This window comes from Saccopteryx leptura, chromosome 3 (genome assembly GCF_036850995.1).
Source record: "Saccopteryx leptura isolate mSacLep1 chromosome 3, mSacLep1_pri_phased_curated, whole genome shotgun sequence".
In the NCBI taxonomy this organism is placed as follows: Eukaryota; Metazoa; Chordata; class Mammalia; order Chiroptera; family Emballonuridae; genus Saccopteryx; species Saccopteryx leptura.
Genome location: NC_089505.1, coordinates 95276376 through 95303118, shown reverse-complemented (window position 1 = coordinate 95303118; position 26743 = coordinate 95276376). Strand labels below are relative to the sequence as shown.

General features: G+C 56.2%; 1 protein-coding gene across 13 annotated transcripts in view; it reads right to left on the bottom strand.

The window, feature by feature from the left end:
• The window catches only part of ARHGEF10L (Rho guanine nucleotide exchange factor 10 like), a 170888-nt gene that overhangs the window by 64329 nt on the left and 79816 nt on the right, over positions 1-26743 (bottom strand). For 6 of the 13 annotated variants that reach the window (XM_066375213.1, XM_066375215.1, XM_066375211.1 and 3 more), the window contains exons 7-15: positions 22331-22503; positions 17530-17646; positions 14706-14814; positions 12172-12278; positions 9711-9788; positions 8570-8749; positions 7390-7506; positions 5933-6025; positions 5036-5209 (exon numbers count right to left, since the gene is read on the bottom strand). In XM_066375213.1, the coding sequence (XP_066231310.1) occupies positions 5036-5209; positions 5933-6025; positions 7390-7506; positions 8570-8749; positions 9711-9788; positions 12172-12278; positions 14706-14814; positions 17530-17646; positions 22331-22503 (1148 nt within the window). Of the gene's footprint in view, positions 1-5035; positions 5210-5932; positions 6026-7389; positions 7507-8569; positions 8750-9710; positions 9789-12171; positions 12279-13051; positions 13239-14705; positions 14815-17529; positions 17647-22330; positions 22504-26743 lie in introns of those variants that run through there. The other 7 variants (XM_066375217.1, XM_066375219.1, XM_066375221.1 and 4 more) reach the window with 4 other exon arrangements.

Here is a 26743-nt window from a genome sequence, read left to right as displayed (position 1 = left end):
GAAGCTGGCCCAGCACATGGCACACAGTGGACACTGCGTAGATGGCAGCTGTCCCTGCTGCTGCTGCTGTCCCTGACAGTCCCTGACAGAGCTCACTGTAAAGAGGTGTAGCCTCACGCAGGAAGACGCCTGGCCTAGAAGTCAGACCTGTCCCTGCACCCTGATCCGCTGAACAGCCTTGGCCAGTCTCGCCCCTTAGGAGGGCTTCCGACGGGTTTGGGCAGATCTGCTGGTCAGTGAGGCGAACCTCGGAGATGGCCAAGGACTTCAACCCTCAGGCATCTTGGCAGGCATTTGCCAGTCTCAGGCTGAACACCAAGAACCCCTGTCCAGCACCACCGTCTGACCCAGGGCCCCACTGGTAAAATACCTTTTAATCAATCCTGGGCGGGGGGTTTGAGAAGGTCAGCAAAATCCATTCCCAAAACCCATGACTCTGAGAACAACAGTTATCCTCCTTTTCCTCCCCATCCTCCCTTGGAAAAGGACAAAGTACCCCAAAACCTCTCCTGGAAAGAATAACCTGTCAACATCCGAAAACGCATGTGTATCACGTCAACACAGAAATCCTAATGGTACAAAACCCCAGTGTGCCAGGTGCTGTGCTCTGCGCTAAATATTCTGCTTCTCATTTCATTGGCTCAGCAGTCCCAGGGCTGCCCCATCCCCCAGTGAGGACACCGAGATTCCAGAAGTGAAGTGACTCACTGAGAACCAGCTCGACGGAGCCAGGCCCTATGAGCTGTCCTTCTATCTCCTGGCTGGGCAATCGGAGTCAGGGGAGGCCCCACTGCTCCCAACACAAGAAAAAGACTTGGGGTTACTCAGGTTCCCCTATAACTGCTCAGCCCAAGTGCCTACACCCCACTACTTCTACCAATAAGCTGACCACCGGCTAACAAAAACATGACTAGGACCCTGAAGACAGCAGGTCCTGCGGAAGACTGCCAAGTATTCTGTGACTCAAAACTTGGAAGAGGAAAGTCCCTGGACTTCTGGCAAATCCTCCCCACCACCCTTAGGCTGACTTTAAAAAAAAACTCAGATATTGCACAAACATCCCCCTGAAGGGTCCTGAGCAGGCACATTTTGAAATAGCTGCACGGTTCCGTTTGGGGCACACCCAGTTTCATTTCTGCTTTCCCGGGGGATGGACAAGAGGAAAATCACTGGCCTGGCCTCAGAACTGGTTGAGACCACCCAAGGGGGCCTGTCAGGGGGAAGGCATGGTGGCGGCCGCCACCACGCTCTTCACAACATGCACACACATCAAACACGCCTCCACTTGACAAGTGGATAAAGAGGCTCAGAGCCCAACGCTAACAGGTTTTCCTGACCTCCAGCCAGTGACCGCCATTCCTTACTGCCCAGGACCCCATGGGGGACACAGCAGAAGACAACAGATGGCTCTTCCCAGAGTAACTGCTATAAACGAGGGCTTCCTTCTCCTGATAATCTCTTCCCACTGTGGCTGCACACGTGTGTGAGCAGAGGCAAGACAAACCCTCCTGGTCATAGAAAAAAGAGCTAAAGGAGAAGACAGAAGAAGATACTCCAAAATGCAAAGACCTTTAAATACCAGCACAGGTGGCCGTGGCTGGGCTGAAGTCTTTTGCTCAAGAGACATTCCAAAGTAGAAGGCTTGTGTGCTACCAGCTGAGGGCATCCTGCCTGGACGTGGGGAGGGGGCGGGAGATGACCCCCAGCCTTCATGCCCACCTTGAGCAATCCCGGATAGGGACATCCCCCCAGGAGGAGACTCTGCTTCTACCCCATATTTTTTTCCTATATCCTTCCTCCTGAAATAAGTGAAATGAATCCAGATGCCTGTGGGGACAGCAGGTATCCTCACGGAAAAGACGTGGGTAAGGCTGAAGGGAGTGGGCAGCCATCGCTCAGGTGACCGGTGTCATGCAGGAAGGTGGGCCAGCATGCCAGCTCTTCCAATCCTCCAAGAAGGTCCACAAGTCTGCCTGACCAGTGGTGGTGCAGTAGATAGAATGTCGACCTGGGATGCTGAGGTCCCAGATTCGAAATCCCAAGGTTGCCAGCTTGGGTGTAGGGTCATCAACATGATCCCATGATCGCTGGCTTGAGCCCAAAGGTCACTGGCTTGAGCAAGGGGTCACTGGCTCAGCTGGAGCCCCCCGGTCAAAGCACATATGAGAAGCAATCAATGAACAACTAAAGTGATGCAACTACAAGTTGATGCTTCTCATCTCTCTCCTTTCCTGTCTGTCTGTCTATTTCTCTCTTTCTCACTAAAAAGAAAAGAAAAACAATGGAAGAAGACAAAGAAGATCCACAAGTCTGAATTTTATAGAATATCCCTCCATTTTCAAATGTTGGCAACTAATTCCAAAATCTAGTGGGTGGGCCCCAAAACACAGATGCAGTCTAAATTCGTAATGAGGTGGGGAGAGTCTTAAGATAAGGGCCACTGCCTGACCTGTGGTGGTACAGTGGATAACGCATTGACCTGGAAATGCTGAGGTCGCCAGTTCAAAACCCTGGGCTTGCCTGGTCAAGGCACATATGGGAGTTGATGCTTCCAGCTCCTCCCCCCTTCTCTCTCTCCCTCTCTCTCTCTCTCCCTCTCTCTCTCTCCTCTCTAAAAATGAATAAAGAAAAAAAATAAAGAAAAAAAAAGATTTTAAAAAGATAAGGGCCACTGAAGCTTCACACTGCAAGGGACCCTGTGGTTGTCTTGTCCCAGCCCAGCTTCACAGGCTGTGATGAAGACCAAAAAATGGCAATGTGGGTTAGACAGCATTATATATATACTGTAAAGTGCAGTTCATGTGGAAAGGGCTGCTGGCTTCCTGGTAACTCTTTCTGTACTACTAGAAAATTCCACCTGACCAGGCAGTGGCACAGTGGATAGAGTGTTGGCCTGGGATGCTAAGGACCCAGGTTCGAAACCCCAAGGTCGCTGGCTTGAGCGCAGGCTCATCCAGCTTGAGTACAGGGCCGCCGGCTTGAACGTGGGGTCGCGACTTGAGCATGGGATCATAGACATGACCCCATGGTCTCTGGCTTGAGCCCAGAGGTCCCTGGCTTGAGCAAGGGGTCACTGGCTTGGCTGGAGCCCCCTTGTCAAGGCACATATGAGAAAGCAAAGCAATCAATGAACAACTAAAGTGGCGCAACTATGAGTTGATGCTTCTCATCTCTCTTCCTTCCTCTCTCTGTCTGTCTGTGGCTTTAATCACTGGCCTTAGTTCTGCTTTCGGGCCCACAGAGCCAGAGGCTCCCAGTTTTCCCCCTGAGAATCTAAACACCTCCCTATGACCTCACATGATGTCTTTTCCACAAAGAATAACCTCTGTTCTTGCCCACGTGCCCTGGGGTGGGGTTGCCTCACCCTGAACCATCTGGGCGACCTCCACCCTCTAGCGCAGTAGTTCTCAAACTTTTTGAAGTTGAAGCACATTTAAAATCCTACAAATAATTGTAGGCACACTATATACAAATTTCTGAGAAATATGTTATAATAATTAAGCCAAGTATTAAAGAAAAAATATAAAGCCCAAACATGCTTTTATGGTATTTAAATGAAATAAATACAATAAAATTAAATTTATTCTGACATTAAAAAACATTTTTATGTTACGTTTTTTGAGTTATGCTTTTTTAGAATTCGTAAAAAAGAGGGGTTAAAAAATAAAAAATAAAACGACAAAAAAGTTATCTTTTTATATATATAGATACATTCTTAGTAAGATTTAGTAAATTCGGCAGGTCCCAGTGCGAATGTGTTAAGTTTTTTCATTCTTGTGTTTATGAGAAACATGAGCCTGATGTGTCCTAGTGATTTCTTCAATGTTTGGGGGATATATTTGAAAGGCAAACTCTCATTTCCTCGTCAATACATTGAAGAATTCCTCTCTTTTTACTATTGTGTTGAGTGCAGAAAACCCTCACCATACATATCATCTTAATTTTACACCAAACAAAAGATAGAAGAAACTTGCCTCTAGTTTTTCTGAGGAACATGGGGGGTAGTGTAAACAATCCAGCACCACAGCTTAACAGCCTTTTGCAACCTAATCAGGCAAGTGAGGTGGGGGGTTGGGCAGACTGTCAGCTTACAGCCAATTCCCCACACCTCTGTCCCCCCAAAATCTAAACTCCAAAAACCCTGTTGGTTTTTTGGTCCCCAACAGGCACATATTTCTCTGGAATACCATAGGGTGCACCTGGAAATCTTCTAGGGCGCAGCAGTGCTCCCTGGCGCACACTTTGAGAACCACTGCACTAGTGGGTGAAAGAAGGCAGAGCCCAGGCTGCTGATCTGGGTACAGTTGCAGGCAGCTCATGTCATGTGCCACTGGGGACACAGAGGACTGAGGTTTGCCAACAGGTGACACCAGGAGGTGACTATTTTTCTATGGACTGGCTTTGTATTTTAAAAACAAGGATCTCTAACAGGCTCATTTGAAAGTTTTTCCAAGATTTTTGTGGTAGAATATTCTTAAATTGCAATTGCAAAACATAGCAAGGGTTTTCCATCTTTCCTCTTCTTTCAAGATGACACTGATAATGACAACAGCCACCCTGCATTAAGGACACCGGCCCTGCTGCTTTGTCAACTCCCTCATTTGCCCCTGGGGCTCAGGCGCCACTGAATTCTCCTTCCAGTGGGAGCAAGTTAAGGTTCAGAGAGGTTGTGTGATTCCCCTGAGGCCACACGGTGAACAGCAGGGACAAAATCCGGAATCACACCCGAACTCTGGCCCCAGACACCACTCTTTAAGCATAATACTAGGCTATCATTTCTGATATCTTTACTGGCAATTACAAGGGTGAACAAGATGAGCTTTTATCCTAAAGGAACATAAACAGTAATGAATGTAGGGGTCCAGTTGAGACTAATCCTCTAGATAAGGTCTGTGGGCTCAGAGAAGCAAGGAAGCCCCTCCCGCAGAGAACAGTAACTCCGAGTGGTGGCCCCGGGGCCGGAGGCGCAGAGAAACAGGTGACAAAGGCTGTGGAACAGGTGCGGGCAGGCAGGAGCGGAGGCCCCGGAACTCACCTTGTTGAGGCTGCTGCGGTCGCTGACGCTCTTGGTCAGCTGCTGGATCTCGGCCACCTGGTCAGCCAGCCGCTTCTGCTCATTGAGCTTCTCGGCCAGCGTCTCCAGTTCCGTGAGGGCCAGCTGCAGCGAGAGCCTGTCCGGGTGGCCCCTGGGGGTATTCTTCAGCATGTCCTGCCAGGGTGCAGAGAGAGCCAGAGCTGAGAACTCCCACCTTCGCAGACCCTCCCCTGGCTGGAGTCAAAGCCTCAGCCTCCACACGCCCTACGGAGATCGACTCTGAGAGCCTCGGCTTGTGGCCAGGGCAGGTGGTACTTGACATGGAGCATGGCCTCAAGAAACAGCTAATGAGTGAAAAAAAAAAATGTGTGGACCAATCCCTGAGTCACTGACCAGCAATGTGCTGACAGCCCACGGCCGCAGAGCTCTTAGGACAGAAAGACGTTGCTGGGCCCTAGGCTGGCGCCACCCCTCCCAGCTGAGTGGCAGGGGCTCAGCCCTGATAGAGCTGTCCCAAGCTCTCAGGACCCTTTGTGGGGTGGGGGAGGCCTCATACTCCCTGGGAAGCCTGAAGTGTCCTGAGTCAGCTCATTCCCTAAGCACCCCCCCTCCCGAGCCCGCAGGTCCTGGGATTCCATGTGCCTTCAGTCCCTTCCAGCATCCTGGGCTCACCCACTACCAGCCGCTCAGCATTCCGCACCGGGAGGTGGGGTGGGGGCACACTGTCTGATCTGATCGGCTCCCCTCCAGGAGTGAAGAAGGAGGGGGCCCGCGGGGCAGCCAAGGCCCTGCCCACCGTCCACAGCAGGCACACGGGGTACGGATGAAAGGTGAGAAGCCCCACCCCACGAGACTCGCACCCTGCGGGTTGGCGGCTGCCGGAATCCTGGGTGGTACCTGAAGAAGGAGGATGAACTGCGGGAACCTCTGGATGGGCTTCACCATCAGCCCGTAGAGCGTGACGCGGTCGGGGCTACACACCTGCCGCCGCTGTTGAAGACGAGGTGGAATCATTCGCTGACCCTCTGCAGCGAGGCCCCCGCGCCCCAGGGTGCAGCGCCGCCCGGGCCCAGGACTCTGCTCAGCCTCGGGCCTGAGAGAAGAGCCAGTGGGGGGGGGGGGGTGTCTGGTCTCGCGGCCAGGGCTCCCTGCCACCACGCGGGTCCCCACACAGCCCCCCACCCTGGAGAAACTGAAGCAGTCATGCTAACATCTTCAGACTAAAAGCGTAATTGGGAAATTCAGCAATTTATTGCATAGGTCAAACCTCTAGAAGTAGCCGAGACAACCATTCCCTCCCTTAAACTGAAGCAGCCGGGCCTGGGCCAGGATGAGGGGTGGGCACAAGGGTCTTACTGTCCTGTCTCTTGCATGTTTCCACCACTCCATCCACACACCTGTCACCTAGATCCTGGCCCTCATCCCTGGCAACCCAGGCTGCTGCCACTGGCTCCGCTTCCGTCCGTCCTGGCCCGACACTCTGCCACAGCTCCCCACTGCCTGAAGCCCAAGGTCCTGACCCGCCCACACCGAGCGCAGCTGCCTCTGGGCCTTCCCTCCCGGGACTCCCCAACAGGCACCCGCTGCTTCCGGGGCCCAACCAGACCCCATCTTCGCCTGACCCCATCCTCCCGCCTCCGACCTTTGCCCATGTCCCTGCACCTGCGCCACCCCTCCTCCATCTCCACTCGTTATAACCCCAACGTCCCCCCAGGAACCCTGTCAAATGCCCTCTGGGATCGGGGTTACGGGGCCCTCGGCTGAGGCCCCGGCTCCCGGTCCACCTGCCCCCTCCACCTGCTCCCTACAGGCAGAGGCTCCGGCTATCTCACCCGACTGCGCACCCAAGGAAATGGGGGAGCCCGGCCACAGCTACACGAGGCCTTTGGTCCTTTCCCCTCTGATCTCCCACGGGAGCCCCAAGACACCCCTTTGAGAAATCCTCCCTGGCCTTTTACAAATAAGGATAAGGGACGGCCCAGCGACCCCCGGAGCTGCACCGGGAGACCCACCCGAGGAACGGGCCCCAGCATTGCTGGGTCTCCCCACGGCAGACCCACCGTCGTCTCACCCAGCCTCGCGGTGTCACAGGCCTCCCCTTCCACCCGGCAGAGCCCAGGAACCCCCGAGGCTAATGGACACTGTATCTCTTTATCGCTCTCCTGTTGGGGGTCAGAGGAACCCACTGTCTGCCCACGGCGCTGGGAGTGCCCCCCAGGAAAGAAGAGGTGTCCAGACCAAAGCGGTGTGATATCTGAAGCTGGGCTGTAATGCCCCCGCCCTCCTGAGAAGCCCTCCTGCTCCACCCCTGCCAGCGCCCGTTGAGAGGGGCCCCGCACCACCGCCAGGCCCACCTTGAGGAACTCGAGGAAGGCGGGCTTGGTGAGGCAGGCCTTCTTGATGATGGACATGGCGTTGGTGAAGTTATTCACGTAGTCGCTGTACACGTCTAGCACCATGGACTTCGAGAACTGAAACAGGCACGGGCGTGGCGAAGGCGGGTCACATCGACACCAGGGGAGTGCCAGCACCCCCCACTCACCTCACTGCCACCACAGCCATTCTGACGGCCCACCTGGAGGAGCTCAACCAGGCTGAGGTCGGGAAATCTGTCACCCCACTGAGGGGAGGAAAGTGGACTCAGAGAGGCTGAGGGACACCAAGGTGCACGGAGGAAAAGGTGGCAGCCAGAGGGCCGGGATGCTCGTCATGCCTCACACGGCAGCCTGGGCCGCAGGTAAAGGGGGGTGCGGTGTGACACCCCTCTTCTCCGTGCACTTCCTCACCACGCCCAGGAAGTACAATGCCCCTGGCCCTCCACCATCAAGGATGGTGCTCCTGACCCCAAACTTCCTGGACACACTGACCAGGGTGTCAGATCTACTGGGCACTCAGGTTTTCAAAACAATACTTTTTCTTTTAGCAGAACAAAATTATCTAAAACAGGCCAAAGCAGAGTCCCATTGACTTCACCCTCCTTAGCTCCGTAAGTTGCTCAGGGGCCCATGGATTTCAGCTTGAAAAACCACAAACCCAATGCACCTCTCATTGCACAGAGGGAACCTGGGTCTGAGAGGGCTCTAGAGCCATAGGACATGGCCACACTGGCCTGGGACCAGGCCAGGACCCTGGAGCATGATGCAGTGCAGTGGTGGGCCCCGACACCCTCCCTGGGGCATCCCCTGGGGGCCAAGGCGTGGTCTGTTCAAGCATCGCAAACAGTGGTCACCCCGGGAGTGCTCGGCAGGGATCTTTCAGACCCCCGGGTGGATGTCCACAGTGGCCAGTCTCCTGGAGGTCACCAGCACCACACCTACAGACACCTCCAAGGACATACTTGGCAGTAGAAGGTGCCATGCCTGCCCCTAGCTTAGACCACAGGGCAGATTCAGGTCCTGCTTATTCTCTGAGCCCCCTGACTTGAACCGGGTGAGCAGGCAGAGAGGCAGGAGGCCGGCCCAAATGACCTCAAGGTCAGGCAGGCTGTGGTTTCTCCCCTGGTGGGCCAGGGAGAGAGAGTTTGGGGACACCTACCGAAGCCACGAAGAGGTCCCCGATCTTCTCGGTGGAGTCCCACTCGGCCACGCGGGAGGACAGGGCGATCTGGAACATGGAGTGGCAGTGCAGGATCTCCTTCACGCGGAAGAACACCACCTGGCACTTGCGGACGCTCAGCACCTTGGGCTCCATCTCCATCAGGGGGTTGCGGTAATCCTGCCGGGGCGGCCGGGGGTGAGCGTCCCAAGGCCAGGCCGCAGCCCCTCCGCCCACCCCGGGCGAGGCCAGTGAGCGGCCATGGGTGGACCTTCCTGCCGTGGGGAGCACGTATCCTTCCCTCCTCACTCACCCGTCTTCTAGAAGGATCTCCACGCAAACAACTTCCCTGCCCCTTTGTGCCCACCCACAACCCGCCCCACTGGGTTGGGAGGAAGACACCTGCCTGGAGGGGCTCCGTGGAGTCAGCCCCCCAGGCCAGGCGGCCCTGTCGGCTCTGCCCGTGCCTGAGCCAGCCTGTCGGATGCGGCAGTGGCAGCTGTGTCCCAGCCAGCTCCCCGGGCCCCCAGACCTAGAGCCACACTCTCCAATCAGCTCTGTCAGAAACACGGGGTGTTTCCATCTCCACCTGCCTCGGGCTGGCCTCCCCTCTGTGGCTCCCACTCCGACAATCCCCTTCCCTGTTGGACTTGCTCCGAGACAACATCCCAGCAGAGTCACCGTTCCAGGAATGGAAATGACAGACCAGGAGGGGACACTTTAATCAAGGCACGTGACCATTGAGCATTCCCTGAGCCCCTGACGCGTGAGAGGGTGCGCCCTGCTCCCCGCCTCGGGGAGCTCCAGGATGGAGGGAAGACACGGCCCTGTCCCGGGGACTCCCAGAGTGGCGAGGAAGACATGGTCCCTTTCAGGCATGAAAAAAAACCACACGCCCCGGACTGTCCAGAACAGCCCCCATGTCATAGAACCCCAACTCTGTTTCAGAAAACGCAGTCCTCTCGTGAACACCAAGGCATCGGGAATCCTTAGTGTCCCCCATTTGCAAGTCCCACTGTCCCCCATAAAAGTTCTGGACTTTGGCTCCCAACCCTTAAAACTGCCCATAGTCCCCAAACACTCCTTGCAAAGTGTCCCCGTGGGGCCTCCCTGCCCTCCCCCCAGGGGCCCGGGGTCGTACCTGGAGCACCCGCTTCAAAGACTCCACGTAGCTGCCTTCACTCTGCACAATGGAGCCCAGGATGTGCCTCCGGACCACCTGCTCGGGCCGGAGAGCATAGTCAGCGCCTGCGCCAACCTCGGCACGAGGCCGGCACCTGCTCTGTGCAGAGTCCCAGGTGAGGGGAAGAGGAGTCACAATGACCAGAGGGTGTCACAACTGAGGGACCAAAGAGATCCGTCCCTCTGGGGCCTGCAGGTCCGGCATCTCCTTCCAGAGCCGGAGGTCCGGCATCTCCTTCCAGAGCCGGAGGTCCGGCATCTCCTTCCAGAGCCCTTGCCCCCCACAAAGAAACACCCGTGCTCCCCAGACTGTAGAATAGAGTAGAGGGCATAGGGACTCAAGTCCTGGCCTCTGCTCACACACTTCCAAAGACGGGGGAGTCACCACCTCTCTTCCAAGGGGATGGGCCTCCTCCATCTCTGGACAACTTTAGTAGAAAAGTCCTCCTTAGATGGTACTGAAATTCAGCTCCCACAACTTGTAGATCCAATCCTCAATTAATCCTCCCCCCACGTGACAATCCTTGGGGTGCTCCCCCACCCCACCGAGGGGGCTCCACCTCAGGCTAAACATCCTGGTCCCCTCCCCGTTCCCTCTCATCGTCCCCATCTCTCCTCTCCTCAAATAAATGGGCCCCTCAGGTACACCCTGAGCAGCACCAAGCCAGATACATGTGACCTGCATCCCTTCCACCTGGATACGGGGGGGGGGGAGAGGGGGAAGAGGGGCCACAAATCTTGCTACACAAAGGAATCACAGGGGCGTCTTTGAAAGATGCTGTCACCTGGCTCCCGTGCCAGACATTCTCACTGAGTTGGTACAGGGTACAACCTGGGTGTCGGGGGTGTGCAAGCTTTCCGAGTGATTCCATTGTGCAGCGAAGCCAGGTCAGAGTTCAGGTGTGAGACATACCCAAGGGGGGAGTCTGCCCACCTTGGTCCAGGGCTGGGATGGTAACTGACCCTCACTGTGTCCTCACAGCCGTCCTGTGAGTGTCATTCCAGGCGCCCTCCTCCACCTCCTCTGCTTCCCGCGGCCGCCTCCCTCCTGCCACGAGCACCCCTTCTCATCTCTTCCCACCGCCTCGCGTGCGGCCCAGGTCTATCCACAGCCCACACTGCACACGACTGTGTGACAAGCCAGGCCACTGTCCTGCAAGCTGTCCCACGGTTGGATGCACTGTCAAGGATGCCCAGGTGCCCAAGCTGTTCCCAGCGCAGTTCCCCACCCCGGCACGCCGACGTCTGAGGCCAGGTGATCCTCTGCTGGGGGCCAGCCTGTGCACTGTAAGATGCTTAGCAGTATCCCTGGCCCTTACCCCCTAGGTTCCAGTAGCATCTCCCCGTGTGACAACCAAAGATGTCACCAGACATTGCCAACTGTCCCCTGGGGCACAAAATTGTCTATTTGAGAGCCACTGAGCTAGAGCAATTTCTCTTGCCTGATCCCAGAAACGCAAAGGCTCCTGGGCAGGAAGGCCAGCCAACACCAGGAAGAGGAGCCCTGGGTTACGAGCTGGGGGCCTGGGATGGTGACTGACCCTCACTGGGTCTGCCCGGCTCTGACCGTTCTGAGAGCGACTCGCTGCACTGGGGCAGGGGAAGGGGGGGCACCATCTCAATGCCGTTCAGGGGCCAGGTGGGTAACAGAAGTAAAGGGAGCAGGTAGATGTATTCCCAAGGTGAGAGGTGTGGCCATATCTCCCTGACTTGTCAAAGAGGCCAAACATCAGGATTTTCTGCCACCTTAAAAAAGGTGACAAATCCCTCCTTGGAGCTTGGTGCCCCTCACACGTCTTGTTCGGTGTCCTCACAACCAGAGGACAGCAGGGGCCTCTCCCTCTGCTTGGGGCTGGGAAAGCCCGGGTTGGGAGGGAATCAAATGTGACAGTCAAGGTCCCGGGGCAAAGCCACCCCATCTCAGTGTGACGCTGAGACAAGGAAGACGTCGCCTGAGGAGCCCCAGCTCCTAGGGGAGGCCCGTGGTGACTCTGAGGCCCCAGCTTGGGTACAGGTGGACCGCGGGTGGCACTGGGCACCCCGCCCACCTCCAGAGTGCTCTCTGAGTTGGGTTAGTTCAGTGCTTCTCAGCCCCCCCTTGAATTGTAACCCCTCTCTTCAAACACCACCTTCCTTTAAAACAGTTGAACCGGAGCTGCTCTGGTTGCCGTGGGCGTGGGAAGCAAAGCTGCAGATGCTGGGGGCCCCACTGCCCACGCTCACAGCCCGGAACACGCCGGGCCCAGCTTGGACGCCTGCGCAGGTGGCCGAGAAGAGAGGCCAAGGGGCCCCCACCGGGTTCTGCCAAGAGCCCCGACCACTGCTTCCCCTTCAAGACCTTGTGGCCCCAGGTGGTAGGCTGGGACCCCAACCAGTCCTTACCCTGGAGAAGCCCACCCCCCCTTGCACCTCCCACAGACCTGCTGAGGGCTCAGGCCGTCCGGCATGGGGCCCAGCTCCGGGGCTGGGGGCTTGATGTCTGTAACGCTGACCTCCAGGAGCCCCATATCCTCCTCCTCTGAGTCACCTGGAAAGTCAGAGGGGCCGGTGACACGTGTGAGGCAAGGACAACACACCCTGTGCAAGCTCCCAGAGCTGAGAACCCCCCCTAGCCCAGGGTCCTGGTGATGAGCAGCTCTGAGGGCCACGCAGGGTCAGAGCCCAGTCGCTGTATCCAGGGCCACACTCTGTTACAACAGTCTGTCCCTAAATAAACGTGAGCGAGGGAGGGAGGAAGAACAGAGCGGCAGGCGGCGGGGACCCGGCTCTCAGAACCCGCTCCGCCAGCGGTCACTGTCCCCGCTCACCCTCGCCCGCTGCTGGCCTGGCAGGGCCGCGGGCGCCTGTGTCTCCATCGCTAGGCACTAAAAATAGTTTTCTTCCGGATGCCTAAAACTGGGAAGAAAGCCCCCAAAAGAACAAGCTTTGTGTTTGGCTTTGTGTTTTCATCTTTCAAAAAACTAGGCAAAGACGGACAAAGGAAAAAGTTGGGGTGCTATCCTTCGGGCAGCGCGGGCGAGAGCCGGGGTGGGTCTCAGACAGAGGGCAGAGGGAGGTGGAGGCTCAGGCACAGAGAGAGAGGGGAGCCGGGCAGCGGGCAGGGGTCTGGCCTTGGAGGTCCGGCCCCCACGAGAGAGCCGCGGGCACAGGGAGACGGGACCCTGGCTGCCCGTGGCTCTGCAGCCAGTGGCGGTGGCCGCGGGCAGCAGGAAGTGGGTGCTGTGGGGAAGCTGGGAAAAAAGAAGAAGTGGCAGCGACTCCGGGGGCCGAGAGATCGGGCACAGCCAGGCGGGCCCTTACCTGAGCAGGAGACAGAAGAGGAAGAGGAGGAGGGGCAGCGAACGACCGTGTGGGGGTGGGGGTGGTGAAGGCCCTCCTGCCTGGCCCACATGGCCCCCCGGGCATCACTCCGCACCCACCGCAGCCGCCGGCCCTGCGGCTTCCTCTTCCCCCATGTGCCACTGGGTAACATTCTTGGCCAGTGATTTGAGCCCGGCCTCGGCTATTAATAACGCCTCTGGTGGGAGGGTCACTTTAGGAAAGGCTCTGGGCTAACAGGTCAGTGGGGAGGGCCTGGCCGGCCTGGGGGTGGGGAGAGTGACCAGAAACAGCTCCGAGCCAGCCGGCCTCTCTCTCCTGCCCTTTCTCCAGGCCACTCCACTAAGTTTGGAATGACTGCTGGGCCCGTCCTCTTCCTCACTGGGGGCCGGGGCTCCCCCAAAGGCTTAGCACTGCATGGGGATTAGCTATGCAGCGTCACAGGGCAGGGAGGCCATGGAGGAGATCTGAACTCAGGACAGCGAGATTCGGTCCTGGCACGAGACACCCCCACTTACTGCCCACCCACTGAGAATAATGCCTATCACACAGGCGCTGAGGGCTGGGCCAGTCTCTTTCCAGGCACTGCCTCCATCATACGCACCACAGCTCCCTGAGCCAGATGCCGTATTAGCCCACTGTCCAGATGAGCAAACTGAGGCACAGAGAGGGCCAAATACCTAACTTCTAAATAGGGTGCAGAGCCTCAAAGTTCTCCCTGACTTAAACACCTAACCTGGACCCAAACTCTCGCCCCTCCCCTCACTCCAGCCAGAGGGAGAGGCCTCCCCATCCCTTCCATGCCTGTGCGCCCCCAGGCAAGTCACTGAACCACTCTGTGGCTGTTCTCCCATCTCTGAATGGGAACAGGACAGCCCTCTGTAGCTGTTTGGGGTTTATAAGCAGCAAGTGGGGAGCTGTAACGCTCTCAGGAGTGCCTAGCATGCAAGAAATCCTTGATACATGTGAACTATCACGAAAATCATTTCTCAGACATCCTATGTCCCTGCCCCCTGGCCTTTGTACATGCTCAACCCTGCACCCACAGCACCTGTTCCTCTCCCGTTCCGCGCTGCAGACTGACCTGGCCTTCTTCTCCTGCTTGCAGCCCTTCCCTGACCTTTCATTCCCACATTCCATGCCCATTTTCTCCACCCCTCGCCATGGTACCCCACCACGCTGCCAGGCCACCTGTCATCTGTATTGTCATTTCTGTCATTTCCCGTCCACATGCCTGTCTCCCCCACTGCGCCAGGAGCTCCTGGAGGAAATGCTGTTCAATTCATCTTGGTGGCACTTAGTAAGTGTTCAGTAAATACTGGCTGGGGGGAGGTGGGTGGATGGATAAAGGAAGGAAGGAGCAACAGCACTCAAAGATGAGGCCAGGTGAGCCAGACAGCACAGGTGGTTGGAGTCCAAGGGCAAGGTCAGGGACACTGAAGGGAGAGGCCCCACCCCTCCTGGAGGAGCAGGCCACGCCTCCAAGAGAAGTAGGAAATAGGGTGAAACAGCCACCGGAAACGGTCCCCGAGCCCCACAGCCAGAGAAGCCCAGACACTGGTGACCTCGCCCACCAGTCCCTGCTGTCACAGAGCTGAGCGCCAGCCCCCTCCCAACCCGGTCCACAGCGCCTCACCGAGGACGTCTTTCCTGTGCAGAAAGGACACTTTGCGCAAGACAGCGATCCTCGTCTTCTCCAGCCCGTCCTTGGTCCCGCTCTTGGCAGCCTTCATGAACTGAGTCATCTGGGCAAAGGCAGAGGGGCTCATCAGAGAAGCTGGGGAGGCCCTGGGACACCTGCCACCAGGGCCACCAGCCCCAGCCAGGCCTCCAGGCCAGGACTACCAACACCAGGACCCCAGAGCCCATTCCCTCCCAGAGAGGTGGCAGCAGAGGCCGAGAGGGACAGTGGGTCAGTGCTGCCCTGAGCCCTCCCAGGACGAGGTGAGAAGAGGCATCCGTGTCCTGGGGGATTTCCTTGGGAGGACCCTCTTCGTGGGTAAGGGGAAGTCCTAACTTGATTTTTTTTTCTCTTTGGGACAAATCACACAGTACCTACTCAAATCAAATTAAGAAGAAGGTGTAATACGGGGGGGAAAGGCTCGAGGCCTGGAGTCCTAGCCTGGGTTCAAACCCCAGCTCCGCCGCTCCCCAGCGACCTCTGTTTCTCACTGAGACTCACCAGGGTCTGTGAGGACCAAACAGACCGGGTCTGAGAAAGCACAGGGGACAGAATGGTGAGCTGTGCAAACGCCAGTAGTTACTGAAGGGGCGACTAAAAGGAGGTGCGTGCACACCCTCCCTCTGCTGAACCCGTCAGGGACCCCGTCCCTTGCCCCCCAAATAGCCAGTTTTCTTACTGAGCCACTGTCCGGGAAAGGGGAGAAGGCTGGAGTTGCCACCGAGCAGGGTGCAGCTTCCCCTGGGCGGGGAGGGCCCCGTGGACACAGGCGCAGCAAGCTAAGCAGCACGCGGGCACGAGAGGAGGCGTGCCCAGGAGCAGAAGCGGGCACCCTGGGCACGGCGGGAACCCCAGGCCTGCAAACAGAGCTGCTGTCCCCTAACTCATTCCTTTGTCCCCTCCGCTCCCAGCCCGGCCCTGGCATCTTCCCCGACACACAGTCAGAGCTGTTGGAGGAAAGTTTCTACAAGGATGGAAATGCTTCCTCCCTGTGCTGTCCAATATAATAGTAATCGGATGTTTGAAAAGTGGCTGATGTGACTGAGGACCCAAATTCCTCATTGTATTTCATTTTAACTGCTTTAGATTTAAATAACCGCATGGCTATTGTAACGGACAGTGCAGTTCTAGGAAAACCCTCTCCTTCCGGAAGCTCTCTGCTGAAGGAGGGGGAGCCCTTGTCTGGGGGTCCCCGGTCTCTGCTCTTACTGTCACCTTCCTCCAAACACCTCCTGCGTCCCCAGCATAAGGGTTGGGGCACTTCTTGGGGGTCCAGGAGAGGAAAGCTTCCTGAAAACCCAGGAGGTGCTGAGGCCGGGGGGAAGGGGGAGGGAGGCGGCTTTTCAGGAACAAGGCCTACTTTCTAGAAACAACCAACAGTGGGGAAGGGAAGTCCCTAGTCCCTTCCTGTACCTACAAGGACAATTCTAGAGTAGCAATTCTTGGCCTTTGGGGCAGGGAGGGTCATAAACACCTTTGAGAACTAACAAGAGGGGCAGCTGTCAACCCCAAACTGCACAAAGATGCTAACTCTCTTCTGATGGGGTCACGCCCCCCCACCCCCAGATGGGAAACCCCTGTCCTGAAGCCCAGTTCCTGTCCCGGCAGAGAGCCGTCAGGAGGGGCTGTCCTAACAAGTGGTCTTTGGGGGATCCACCTGAAACCCTTCTGTTGGCATTTTCCTGGGCAAAGAAAAGAACAGGTGAATACCCCAAAGGTGTCCCTGAGTTCACTTGCCACCCCCACCCATCTTCACAGTGCAGAGGCCGAGGTCACGGAGTGCACCCTGCTCTTGACCTCTTGTCTGCTCCCCTCTGAGCCTCCTCCTCCTGCCCTGACCCCAGGTCCCAGGCCTCTCGTGCGGTCTGTAAAAGGGCCTCAGACTGTGAAGCGCCTCTTCCTGGGAGGCCTCAGGTTCTGATGAAAAGGACAGTGCTACAGGCCAGAGAACACGCAGGCTTGACACCCCGCTCTGCTGCTGACCGCTGGCGTGACCCTCAGTGTCCTCACCTACGCTCAATGACAGCAGTTAGACAGCTGCCCCTCAGGGTGCCCTGGGGACAGAACAGTCAGGCACACAGATAATAACGCCCCATCCATGGAGCTCTCAGGTTGTGTCAAGCACAGGACTGAGCTCATCTAACCCTTACAACCATCTCACAGGCAAGGACACTGAGGTCAGAGAGGTCGAGAGACCTGCCAGGATCACACAGAGAGAAAGGGGTGGGACAGGGATCCAAACCCAGGCCTACAGGCCTTCAAAGCCCATATAGCACACGGCAGGGGCCCAGTTAATGGAAGCAGCGTCATTACCCAGAAGTGTGAGTGCCCAGGCTGAGAAGAAGGTACCCTGAATCTCTCTGAACAGCTAGGAGGAGGCGGGATGTCCAATGTCACCAACACTCACATTTTTCCAAGTGGAACCCAAACCCATCCACCATAGTCATTAAATACGCAGATTCTGGGGCCTTGGTCCAGACCCACAGGGTCCGCATCTCTGGGGGTGAAGCTCGGGAATCTACATGTTTCAGAGCACCCCAGGTGATCCTGAGGACCCTCCGTTTGAAGTCCCACTCAGGAATCCCTGTAGACGGTTAGGGTTTCCCTTGATTGGGGGGGGGGGGAGAGGCGAGGCCACGGGAAGAAACAAGCCCGCGAAGGCAGCCACCAGGTCCAGCGCAGACGCGAGATGCGGCCAGTTCCGGGTCTCGGGGGGCAGCCCAGGACTCAGGCCCACCCTCTGCGGCCCCGGGACTTGGGAGGGACAGACAAACAATACCTTACAATCGTACTTGTGCTTCAGCTCCTGCATGTCTCTCCCCCCAACTCTTAAAGCCAAGATGTCTCTCTTAGTCCTGGAGCACCTCTCCTTTAGCCTAGTCAGGTCTGGAGAAAGCTGGAGCCCCCAAGCGGCCAGGCAGAAGGAGAGCAGGTGACAGGAGCAGGCAGGACAGGGAGGAGACAAAACAGGGACAACAGAGGAGAAAGGAGACTCAGGTAAGGTGGCGGACGGACACCTCGGGGCAGGCAGGGTTGGGGACCTGGGGAGGACCAGGGCCCGAGCAGCAGTCCAGCCAGGCTCCTGCCCGAAACTGACTCCAGCATCGCCCAACCCCAACGTGTCAGGAAGCTGGCGCTGGGTCTCTGCAGCAGGGGAGGGATGGGGGGAAACAGCCCAGACCCCCTCTCAGGGAAGGGGGACAATGCTGGGAGGACAAGGACTGTGCCTTTGTCATCTCCCCATCCTGGGGGCTGGTGATATAAGAGGTTCTTGGCAATATTGTGAGATGGATGGATGGCAGGTGGATGGATGGATGGAATGGGTGAGCAAGGGGATAAACAGATGAGTAGGCAAATGCACAGAAAGATGGGTGATGGATAGAGGGATGGTTGGGCAGATGGATGGAAAACTGACGGAATAGGTAGATGGACAGGCTCATGGATGGATGGATGGATGGATGGATGGATGGAGAGATAAATGGACAGGTGAGCAGATGGACAAATTTAGTTAAGTGACTGTATTAACAGGACAAATGGATGGAGGAATGAAAAGATAAAAGGATGAACGGACTGGTAAGTGGATAGGACAGTGCTGTGCTGATAAACATTTAACAACTGGCTCTCTAGGAAGAAGAGCTCTGCTCTGTAGCATTGCCGTGGTGCGGATGCTCCCGCCTAACCAACTTCAGGCTATCAACCTGATGCCACTGGATGCAGAACTGCAGAGAGATACACACAATTGGTTCTTGGGTTCTTACAAGCTAGGACAAGCTGGCTCTAGCACACCACTAGTGGAAGGCAGGGATAAACAGAGGGAGGGAGGCAGGGAGGGGTGGACAACTGGATGTAAGGATGGATGGGTGACCAGCTTACATACCATCTGGGAAGATGGATGGATGGACACATGAACAGATAGACATTCAAATGCATGAAATGCATAAGCAACAGTGATATTTGGTAAAGTACACAGATGACCAAGACAGGCATGTCTTCTAGAGAAGTAGACACGCAGAGAGATCGAGAGCACGAGGTCTGGAGGCAGGCGAGCCTGCATTCAAATCACCACTCCCCGCCTACTGGCCGGGAAAGCCTCTTCAGCTGAGTTGCAGCTCCCTCACTGGTAAGCTGACCTAATAATAACTACTTCATAGAGTTGTTGAGAGTTAAATGAATGATACATGGAAAGCCCAAAGTATGATAAGTACTCAAAAAAGGGAAGTTATTACCGTAATATCTTATTCAAATAAGTGCTCAATATCTGTTGATGGATGGATAGTTGATGAGACTGATGGACAGACAGACAGACGGATGAATAGATGGATGTATGGATAGATGGATGGATGGATGAACAGATGAGGTATTTTCTTTCAAGTCATAGGTAGTAAGTTGTGACTCTACCACCTACTGGCTGTGTGACCTTAACCACATCATCTAACCTCTCTGAGCTTCAGTCCCTTAGGTTCTCTGGTGAACAACAGGAGACTCTTAATGCCAAAAATATCAACCACTCTAGGGTATTAGGAAAAAACACGTGAAACTGCTTTGTAAGCTGCCCACACCGGGCAAAGGTACGTGATAGTTCTATAAGAAGTGACAGGACAGGGATCCTTCTGGGAGTTACTCAGACTTCTCAAACACCGGGAAGTTCGGAACACGCACTGAGTCCTGTTTCCTCCGTGAATAAGATGGGCACAATCAGTTCATAAAGCCCGCGCGGGCCGTCCCGTGCCCTCCACCTCTCTAAGGATCAGAGGAGCCAGGACCGGAAGTCACCTGCAGAACTGGCCAGATCAGAGCAGGGGAGTCAACAAGGCTGAAGTCAGAGCTGGCATTTCTGCCCCACCCCCTGACCAGCTGGGTCACAGTGACTTTGATTATGAAGAGGTCACAATCAGAAAGAGGAAAAGTTCAGTGCAGCCCATTCCACCACTAGAAAAATAATAATATAATAACTGCCACTGACCACTGGGTGGTGACCAGCAGGTTCTTATTAACATGAGCACCAGGCTCCTGCTACATCTGGGTCAGCTGCTTCCACGGAGGGCCCTCCGCAGACCGCTCCATCACTTTCTTTGGCTAAAAATCCACCCACCGAGAGCTGACCTCTTGAGACATCTGGAGAAGAAATTCTATTCGTTCTCTTGCAGCTGGGCAGGGTGCCAGGCCCCGCTCTGTCTCCGAGGACAGGAACAAAACACTTCCCCAGATCTCTGCTGACCAGTGCCCCACAACCACACAACACACAGCCAAGCAGCGGCAGCCACTGCATTGCCAGGCACGGGAGCAGGTGCGCCCCAAGAAGCTCAGGAGGGCAGAGCACTGCAGGCATGGCTTGGAGCAGGGGGCGGTTCCCGGGCAGGGTGGGCACCAGAGGAGGGCCCCTCCACAATTCCGTCCTCCTGGGAGCCCACGGGTCAAGGAGCAGGAGGGTCTTGGCCCATGGCCAGAGAAAAAGTCCTCGTGGTTAGAAATTCCAAGAACTCTGTCACATTATTTGTCTGCTGAGGAAGAGTCCAAAGCCCCAGCCAGCCTCAGGGTGTGAGGGACATGAGCTCAGGGCAGCAGCCAGAGACCTCGCCCTGGAGCCAGGCTCTGGAAGGGCCAGCCCAACATTTTCAGAGTGCCCCTGGGGGCAGAGTACTGGTTAAAAGGCAGATTGCCCTGCCACACCCAATCTCTGAACCAGAGTCTCTGAGGGAGTGAGGCCCTCGAATCTGTGATTTCAAGCAGCTACCATGTGATCCTGATGTCTGTGCAAGCCTGAGCGCCACCGCCGGAGCCCGGGTTCAGTGTCTTCATGCCTCCCGCCCTCCGAGAGGTGCCTGTGGTGCCCTCCCAGTCCCCAGCAAGAAGGCAGGGGCTGGGAAGATGGCTATAGGGGACCAGGAGGGACAGCCAGAGACTGAGACAATGGCTGCCCAGGCATCGGGCCCACTTGCTCCTGTGACCCAGAGCAGGGCTGAGACGTACCCATCCTGCCCTCCTGTACACAGGCTGCCCGGGGCACATGGTAGCTTCAGAACTAAAGTCTCCTTTCTCCCTTAAAGCAGTGCACACTGCTCCTTCTGAGGACAGCAGCAGGAGGGGCCCATTCCTGGGTTTTCTCCAGGCCGTTCCTTCAGCCTAAGACCCCCTCCATCTCCTCTGGCTCCTGCACCTCAGCCCTCAGCTCGCCTCTCTTCAAAGCCTCCCCTGACCCATCCCCCACATCCCACCCATGTCAGGCCGGCAACCACAGGTGCAAGAGTTCAAGTTTACAGAAAGGCATTTTGTCTAGATTTTTCACCAATTATTTTATAGCCAGTGTCTCCTCGTAGGCCACAAAAGTTTCCCAAGCCCAGTTGGCTCTTCCTGTTTCCGTGTACCCCAGCCCACACCCCCTAAGGTATTGACTGGGAACACAGCAGTGTCACAGATGCTTAACTTTTTTGCTAGCAAGACATCAAGGCCATTTTGCGTGGCCCAGCCCACGGAGGCCCAGCCACCAGAAGACCAGGGTTCAGGAGAAACCTGCTCAGCTCCCAGTCTTCCCGAGGATTTGGGGAGCCCTTCTTGATCTGAGGAAAGTCTGTGTGAAGACTCTTAAATGCGGGTGCTGCTTTGACCAGCACTCCTCTCTCAGAGGGGTCCCCAAACTTAGAAAGGGGCCGGAGGCACCAGGAAAGACTTGAAGGCCTCCAAAGTCCCCAGCTCGGGCCTGGGACCCCAGTCTTGTTCCTGCCCCACCTTCAGGCAGGACTGGCCAGCAGGTTGAGCTCACCTGCCTGGTTAGTGTCTTTTCAAAAAGAGCCTGAGAGGAGACTGACTCAGTCTCCACAGGTCAGTCAGGGCCCGCCTGGAAGAAGCTGCTCACACTAAATCCCTAACCTCGGCCTGGAGAGACTCTGCCTTCTGGAGGCTTCTATAGAATAAATGGGGAAAGGGAGGCCGTCACAGGAAAGGAGAAACCAGACAATCCGCCCTCCTCTCGGCCGCTGTGGCTCCCTTCCCGAAACCAGCAGAATGAACCCTGTTCCGGGCAGAAACATCAGAAGAAACCAATGCACGGATGGCACTTTGAAAGGGCGGGGAAGGAAGCCTTCCGGCAGCTCTGTCTTAGCCACAGCAGCCCCCCCAGCCCCCCCCCCACTTGTTCTCCTCCCCAGGCAGAGGGCTGTGCAGGTCTCAGATTAGTCTGAGGCCACAGAACAACGCAGGGCAGGACGATCAAACTGATTTGATCCGAGCACCAACCCTGATCAGCTGGCTCGGCTGCCCGGAGCTCTGTGTTGAAAAGGGCTCTGAAGCCAGATCTGAGCCCGCGAGCCTCATGATCAATGCCGGGATCTGCCAGAGACATGGAGCGGGGCGAGCACCGTGCCCGGTAGGAACCACGCCCACCCCAGGGTTAGGGCTCTCCACAGCCAGACAGCAACGCCTGCCGGCCGGTCCTCTCCTGTCTCAGGGCACTTGGGCCACTTCCTCTCTCAGACATTCCTGGGAATCCCCGTTTAGAAGCGAGTCTCAGGCCCACATTATCCCCCTCCCTGAGGGGGTCTCGGTGCCCTGGCCAGGGTGAGAGATGTCCCCCACCTCCTCACCTTGGGCTGGAAGGACACTCGGTGCTTGGCGGGCTCTGCCTCCGGCTTGGCCTCCTCCCCTGAGTCCTCGCTGTAGCTCTCAAACTCGCTGGAGCTCCAGCCTAGGTCGTCCGCCTCCCTGGGCGCCCCGTCCCGGTGCACATCCTCGTACAGCAGGTTCCTCTCAGCCCCTGCTGGCCAAGGGACAGGGCTGGTGAGCGGAGGACAGGTGCGGGGTGGGTAGGGGTGCCTGTGCTTTGGCCCCTGAGCCCCACCTCCGCTTCCCTGTCCATAAAGCAGAGGTGATGACAACACCACATCCACCCGGTAGAGTGAGGGGGACGCGAGAACACGTATAAAAGCCCAGAAATGTGCCAGGCACACAATAGGCTCGAGCATTTCCTCTCATTGTCAGCATTAGTTTCTGGGGTCCGAGTGCCTGTCCTGGGCCTCCTTGGCATTTTTTAAGTGGAAAAGAGAAGACTTAGGACCAAGTTCTGACTCAGGCTCTCAGCTCTGGCCTCAGCATCCTGGGGGTAAAACAGGGATGGTCGGTCGGGCATTAAACGCGTCAGGATCCCTTACCCCAAACCTGAGTTTCCCACATAGGTCCAGGATGGTCAGTAGTGGACGCACCTGGTCCAGTGTCCAGGAGCAGTCCCTTTGCTTCCAAGGCCCCACATGAAATGCCTGGAACCAAAAGCTTGGGGACAAAGACCTGAGAGTCCACTAGCCTAGACAGACAAGTGCCACCCGGGCCTGAGCAATCTTGGGGGGGAGGTCTCCGTCAAATCGGGTGTGCCATGCTGCATCCAGACTGAGGTCCCAGCCCAGCCCCAGCTCCACCACGGGGAGATCTCAGGCATCACCTTCACCCCTCGGGGCTTCACTTCCAGACCTGTTACCTGCAGAGCTGAACTGCAAACCTCGCACAAGTGAGACCAGGCTCCAAAAATATGCAGATGAAAATGCTGTTGTCAACACAGAAAAAATACAGCAATGGAAAGAGTTTTAAAAAATCTGCTCAGAGGCCCTGGCCGGTTGGCTCAGTGGTAGAGCGTCGGCCTGGCGTGCTGAAGTCCCGGTTTCGATTCCCGGCCAGGGCACATAGGAGAAGCGCCCATCTGCTTCTCCACCCCTCCCCCTCTCCTTCCTTTCTGTCTCTCTCTTCCCCTCCCGCAGCCGAGGCTCCATTGGAGCAAAGATGGCCCGGGCGCTGGGGATGGCTCCTTGGCCTCTGCCCCAGGTGCTAGAGTGGCTCTGGTCACGGCAGAGTGACGTCCCGGAGGGGCAGAGCATCGCCCCCTGGTGGGCAGAGCGTTGCCCCTGGAGGGCGTGCCGGGTGGATCCTGGTCGGGCGCTTGCGGGAGTCTGTCTGACTGTCTCTCCCCGTTTCCAGCTTCAGAAAAATACAAAAAAAAATACAAAAAAATCTGCTCAGAGCCTGACCAGGCCGTGGCACAGTGGATAAAGCGCCAGACTGGAACACAGAGGACCCAGGTTCGAGATCCCAAGGTTTGAGCGCGGGCTCACCAGCTTGAACACGGGGTCGCAGGCTTGAGCATGGGATCATAGACATGACCCCATGGTCACTGGCTTGAAGCTCAAGGTCTCCAGCTTAAGCCCAAGTTCCTGGCTTGAGCAAGGGGTTACTCAGTTTGCTGTAGCCTCCCGGTCAAGGTACATATGAGAAAGCAATCATTCAACAAATAAGGTGCCACCATGAAGAATTACTGCCTGTCTGTCTGTCCCTATCTGTCCCTCTCTCTGTTTTTCTATCTCTGTCAAAAAAAAAAAAATCTACTCAGAAAGCACATGGCCTGAAGAATGGGGCACTTTGGCTTTCGGAGACCTCTCTGCAAAATGGGGGTGATAATAAGCTGAAACGTGGGGGGAGTAAAACATGTGCGTGAAGCTCTGGCAAAGAGCAGCTGGTCCTCATTTGTGGGGGCTCTAGTGGGCTCAGCATCACCGCACTGACCTGGAGCCCCCACCTATACCTCACGGGAGAGCTGGGGCGGGGGTTCCGGAGGAGTGTCAGCCAAAGCACAAAACAGAACACTGAGCCTTAGCTGGAAACTCGGGTCCCAGGTTCAGGAGGGAGCATGAGGTTATTTTTAAGCAAAAAAATAATAGTGACTAATGTTTCCAGGGAGTGGAGCAGCTGGTGACTAGGCTGTGACCTTTACAAGGCTGGGTTGATTGTCCCATTATGGTAGTGGAGGCCCCACCGATTCTTGGGGCTGCCCCTGAGGAAGAACCACGATGCATGGCAAATATCTCCCTCCCCTTGCTTCCAAGGGCCAGCAGTGTGTGCGTGTGTCCGCGCGCACACACACACACACACACGCGCGCGCGCACCCCCATCTATTTACATGCCACGTCTCTTGGTGGATTCTCCCAAGCTGCCCTGCGGGATCAGCAGAGTGCAAATTATCACTCCTTCGATTAGATTAGAAAACGGGGACCCAGAGAAGAAATGTGAGATGGCCAAGGTCAGGCAGTAAACGGGGAGGGAGCTGCAGACTCCTAGGCTGGGCTCCATTCATTAATCGCACTGCTTTCTACCAAAGCCCCGCCCTCCTGATGACCACCCTAGGCTCATTTAGAAATACTCTAAAAAAAATTTAATTAATTAATTAATTAAAATAAATAAATAAATACTCTAACCAGCGGACACAGTGGTACCAGATTCCTGAGCCTGTGCCAAATCCTGTCTTTGGGGAGCCTCACAGCAGTCCTGGTCCCCGCTTTCCACTGCCTGGGGTCCCCGCCTTTCACTGCCTCAGGCTCCACTAGTGCTCAAGATCACGGCCCCCTTCCCAAAACACTTACCAGAATTTTATTTATTTATTTATTTTACCACCTGCTCATCCTCACAACAACTCAAGGATGTGGCTCTACTGCCCCAATTTTACAGATGCATTGACTGAGTCCCAGAGAATTTAAGCATTAGTTTTCTGGTGTGACCCTCGCCACAGTCCTGTCAGGTCAGGATGACATTCTGATTTCCTATGAAGAAACCAAGGCTCACAGGCACAGATCCCTGCGCCCTAATCAATGGTAGAGCCGAGATTTACACCCAGGGCTGTGAGTGTCCATTGGCGTGTGTGTCCGGCACCTCAGCTGAAAACCTCCTTTCCTAGTGCCCACTGAACCCACGTCAGTCCACACGGATCCATGAGTGTCCCTGTGCAGCGGTCCAACTGAGGGTGGGCCAGTCTTGCCTCACTCAGTGCTTTCACAGCCCTGCAGGTGGGGGTTTTGGGGTGGGTGGTTCTCACTCTGCAAGCTCAGAGCTGGGATACAAATGCAGGTTGTCTGACACCTACCTGAACCTCCTCAGGGTAAACTGCAGGATGGCAGGAACATGGATTTCCCTGTACCCTGGGGACACCATAGTGCTCAGGGCAGACTAGAGACCACATAATTACCTGCTTGATTTGATTCAGGTGGCAGAACAGCCCCAGGAGGTTAAATAACAGCCTTAGGCCACTCAGATCTCCTGGGTTGGGACTGTCCTACTAGACCCCACTGCCTCCCTACACAATGCACCCTCCCCCCACCTCTGCTGGAATCAATGAGCTGCAAGCAGAGATGTTAGGCACCTCCTGGGCTTGTAAAGGGATGCACCTGTCCTGAGCCCATTTGTCCCTGTTGCTGGGACAGGAGTCAGGAGTGTATCTCTGGGGGCCCTCAGGTCTTGTCATGTCTGTGTGTCTCCCCCATTGGTCTGTGCATAGCCCAAGCATGGTAAAGACCATCCTTGTCAGACTAGGAGCTCCTCAAAAGCAGGGGCTATGTTTCCCCAACAGGGGGAGCCCCTGAAAGCGGGCAGAATTGTGCAGCAGAAAAAGCAGAGTCAGGCAGATGTCCATAAAATTCTGGCTGTGCGATCTGGAGTTAGTGGCTTAACCTCTCTGATGCTCTGTCAACTGGAGCCATAGGCCCGGCCCTGCCGACCTCCTGAGGCTAACTGAACAGTGGGGACAAATGTGCTTCATCTGTCATAAGATGATGCCCAAGTCCTTCCAGGGTAGGGAACAGAGCACTGGACTCAGAGTCAGAATGACTCGGGTTCAAATCCCAACCTTGCCTCAGCAATTTCTTTGTAGAATGAGGACACAATATGCCCCAAATTAAAATTTCAAAGCGGAGTACAGGAGACAAACATGAGTTGCTGGCCTAATTATTCAAAGATGGATTGAAAATAAATGCTCCTCCCTGCTGGGTGAGTAGTCGGGCCCAGTTCCAGCAGGACTCGCCCCTCTCCGCGGCCACAATCTCCCTGCCTTCCAGGCCCACTGAGGGCCTCCCTCAACCCAGAGCAGGGCGCAGGCTTTCCGGGAGTCCCCTGCTTCACCATTCAGCCTTAACTTTCCCTGCCGGCCTGGGGAGCCCAGATGATTAGGAGGCTTGGAGAGAGCTGAAATG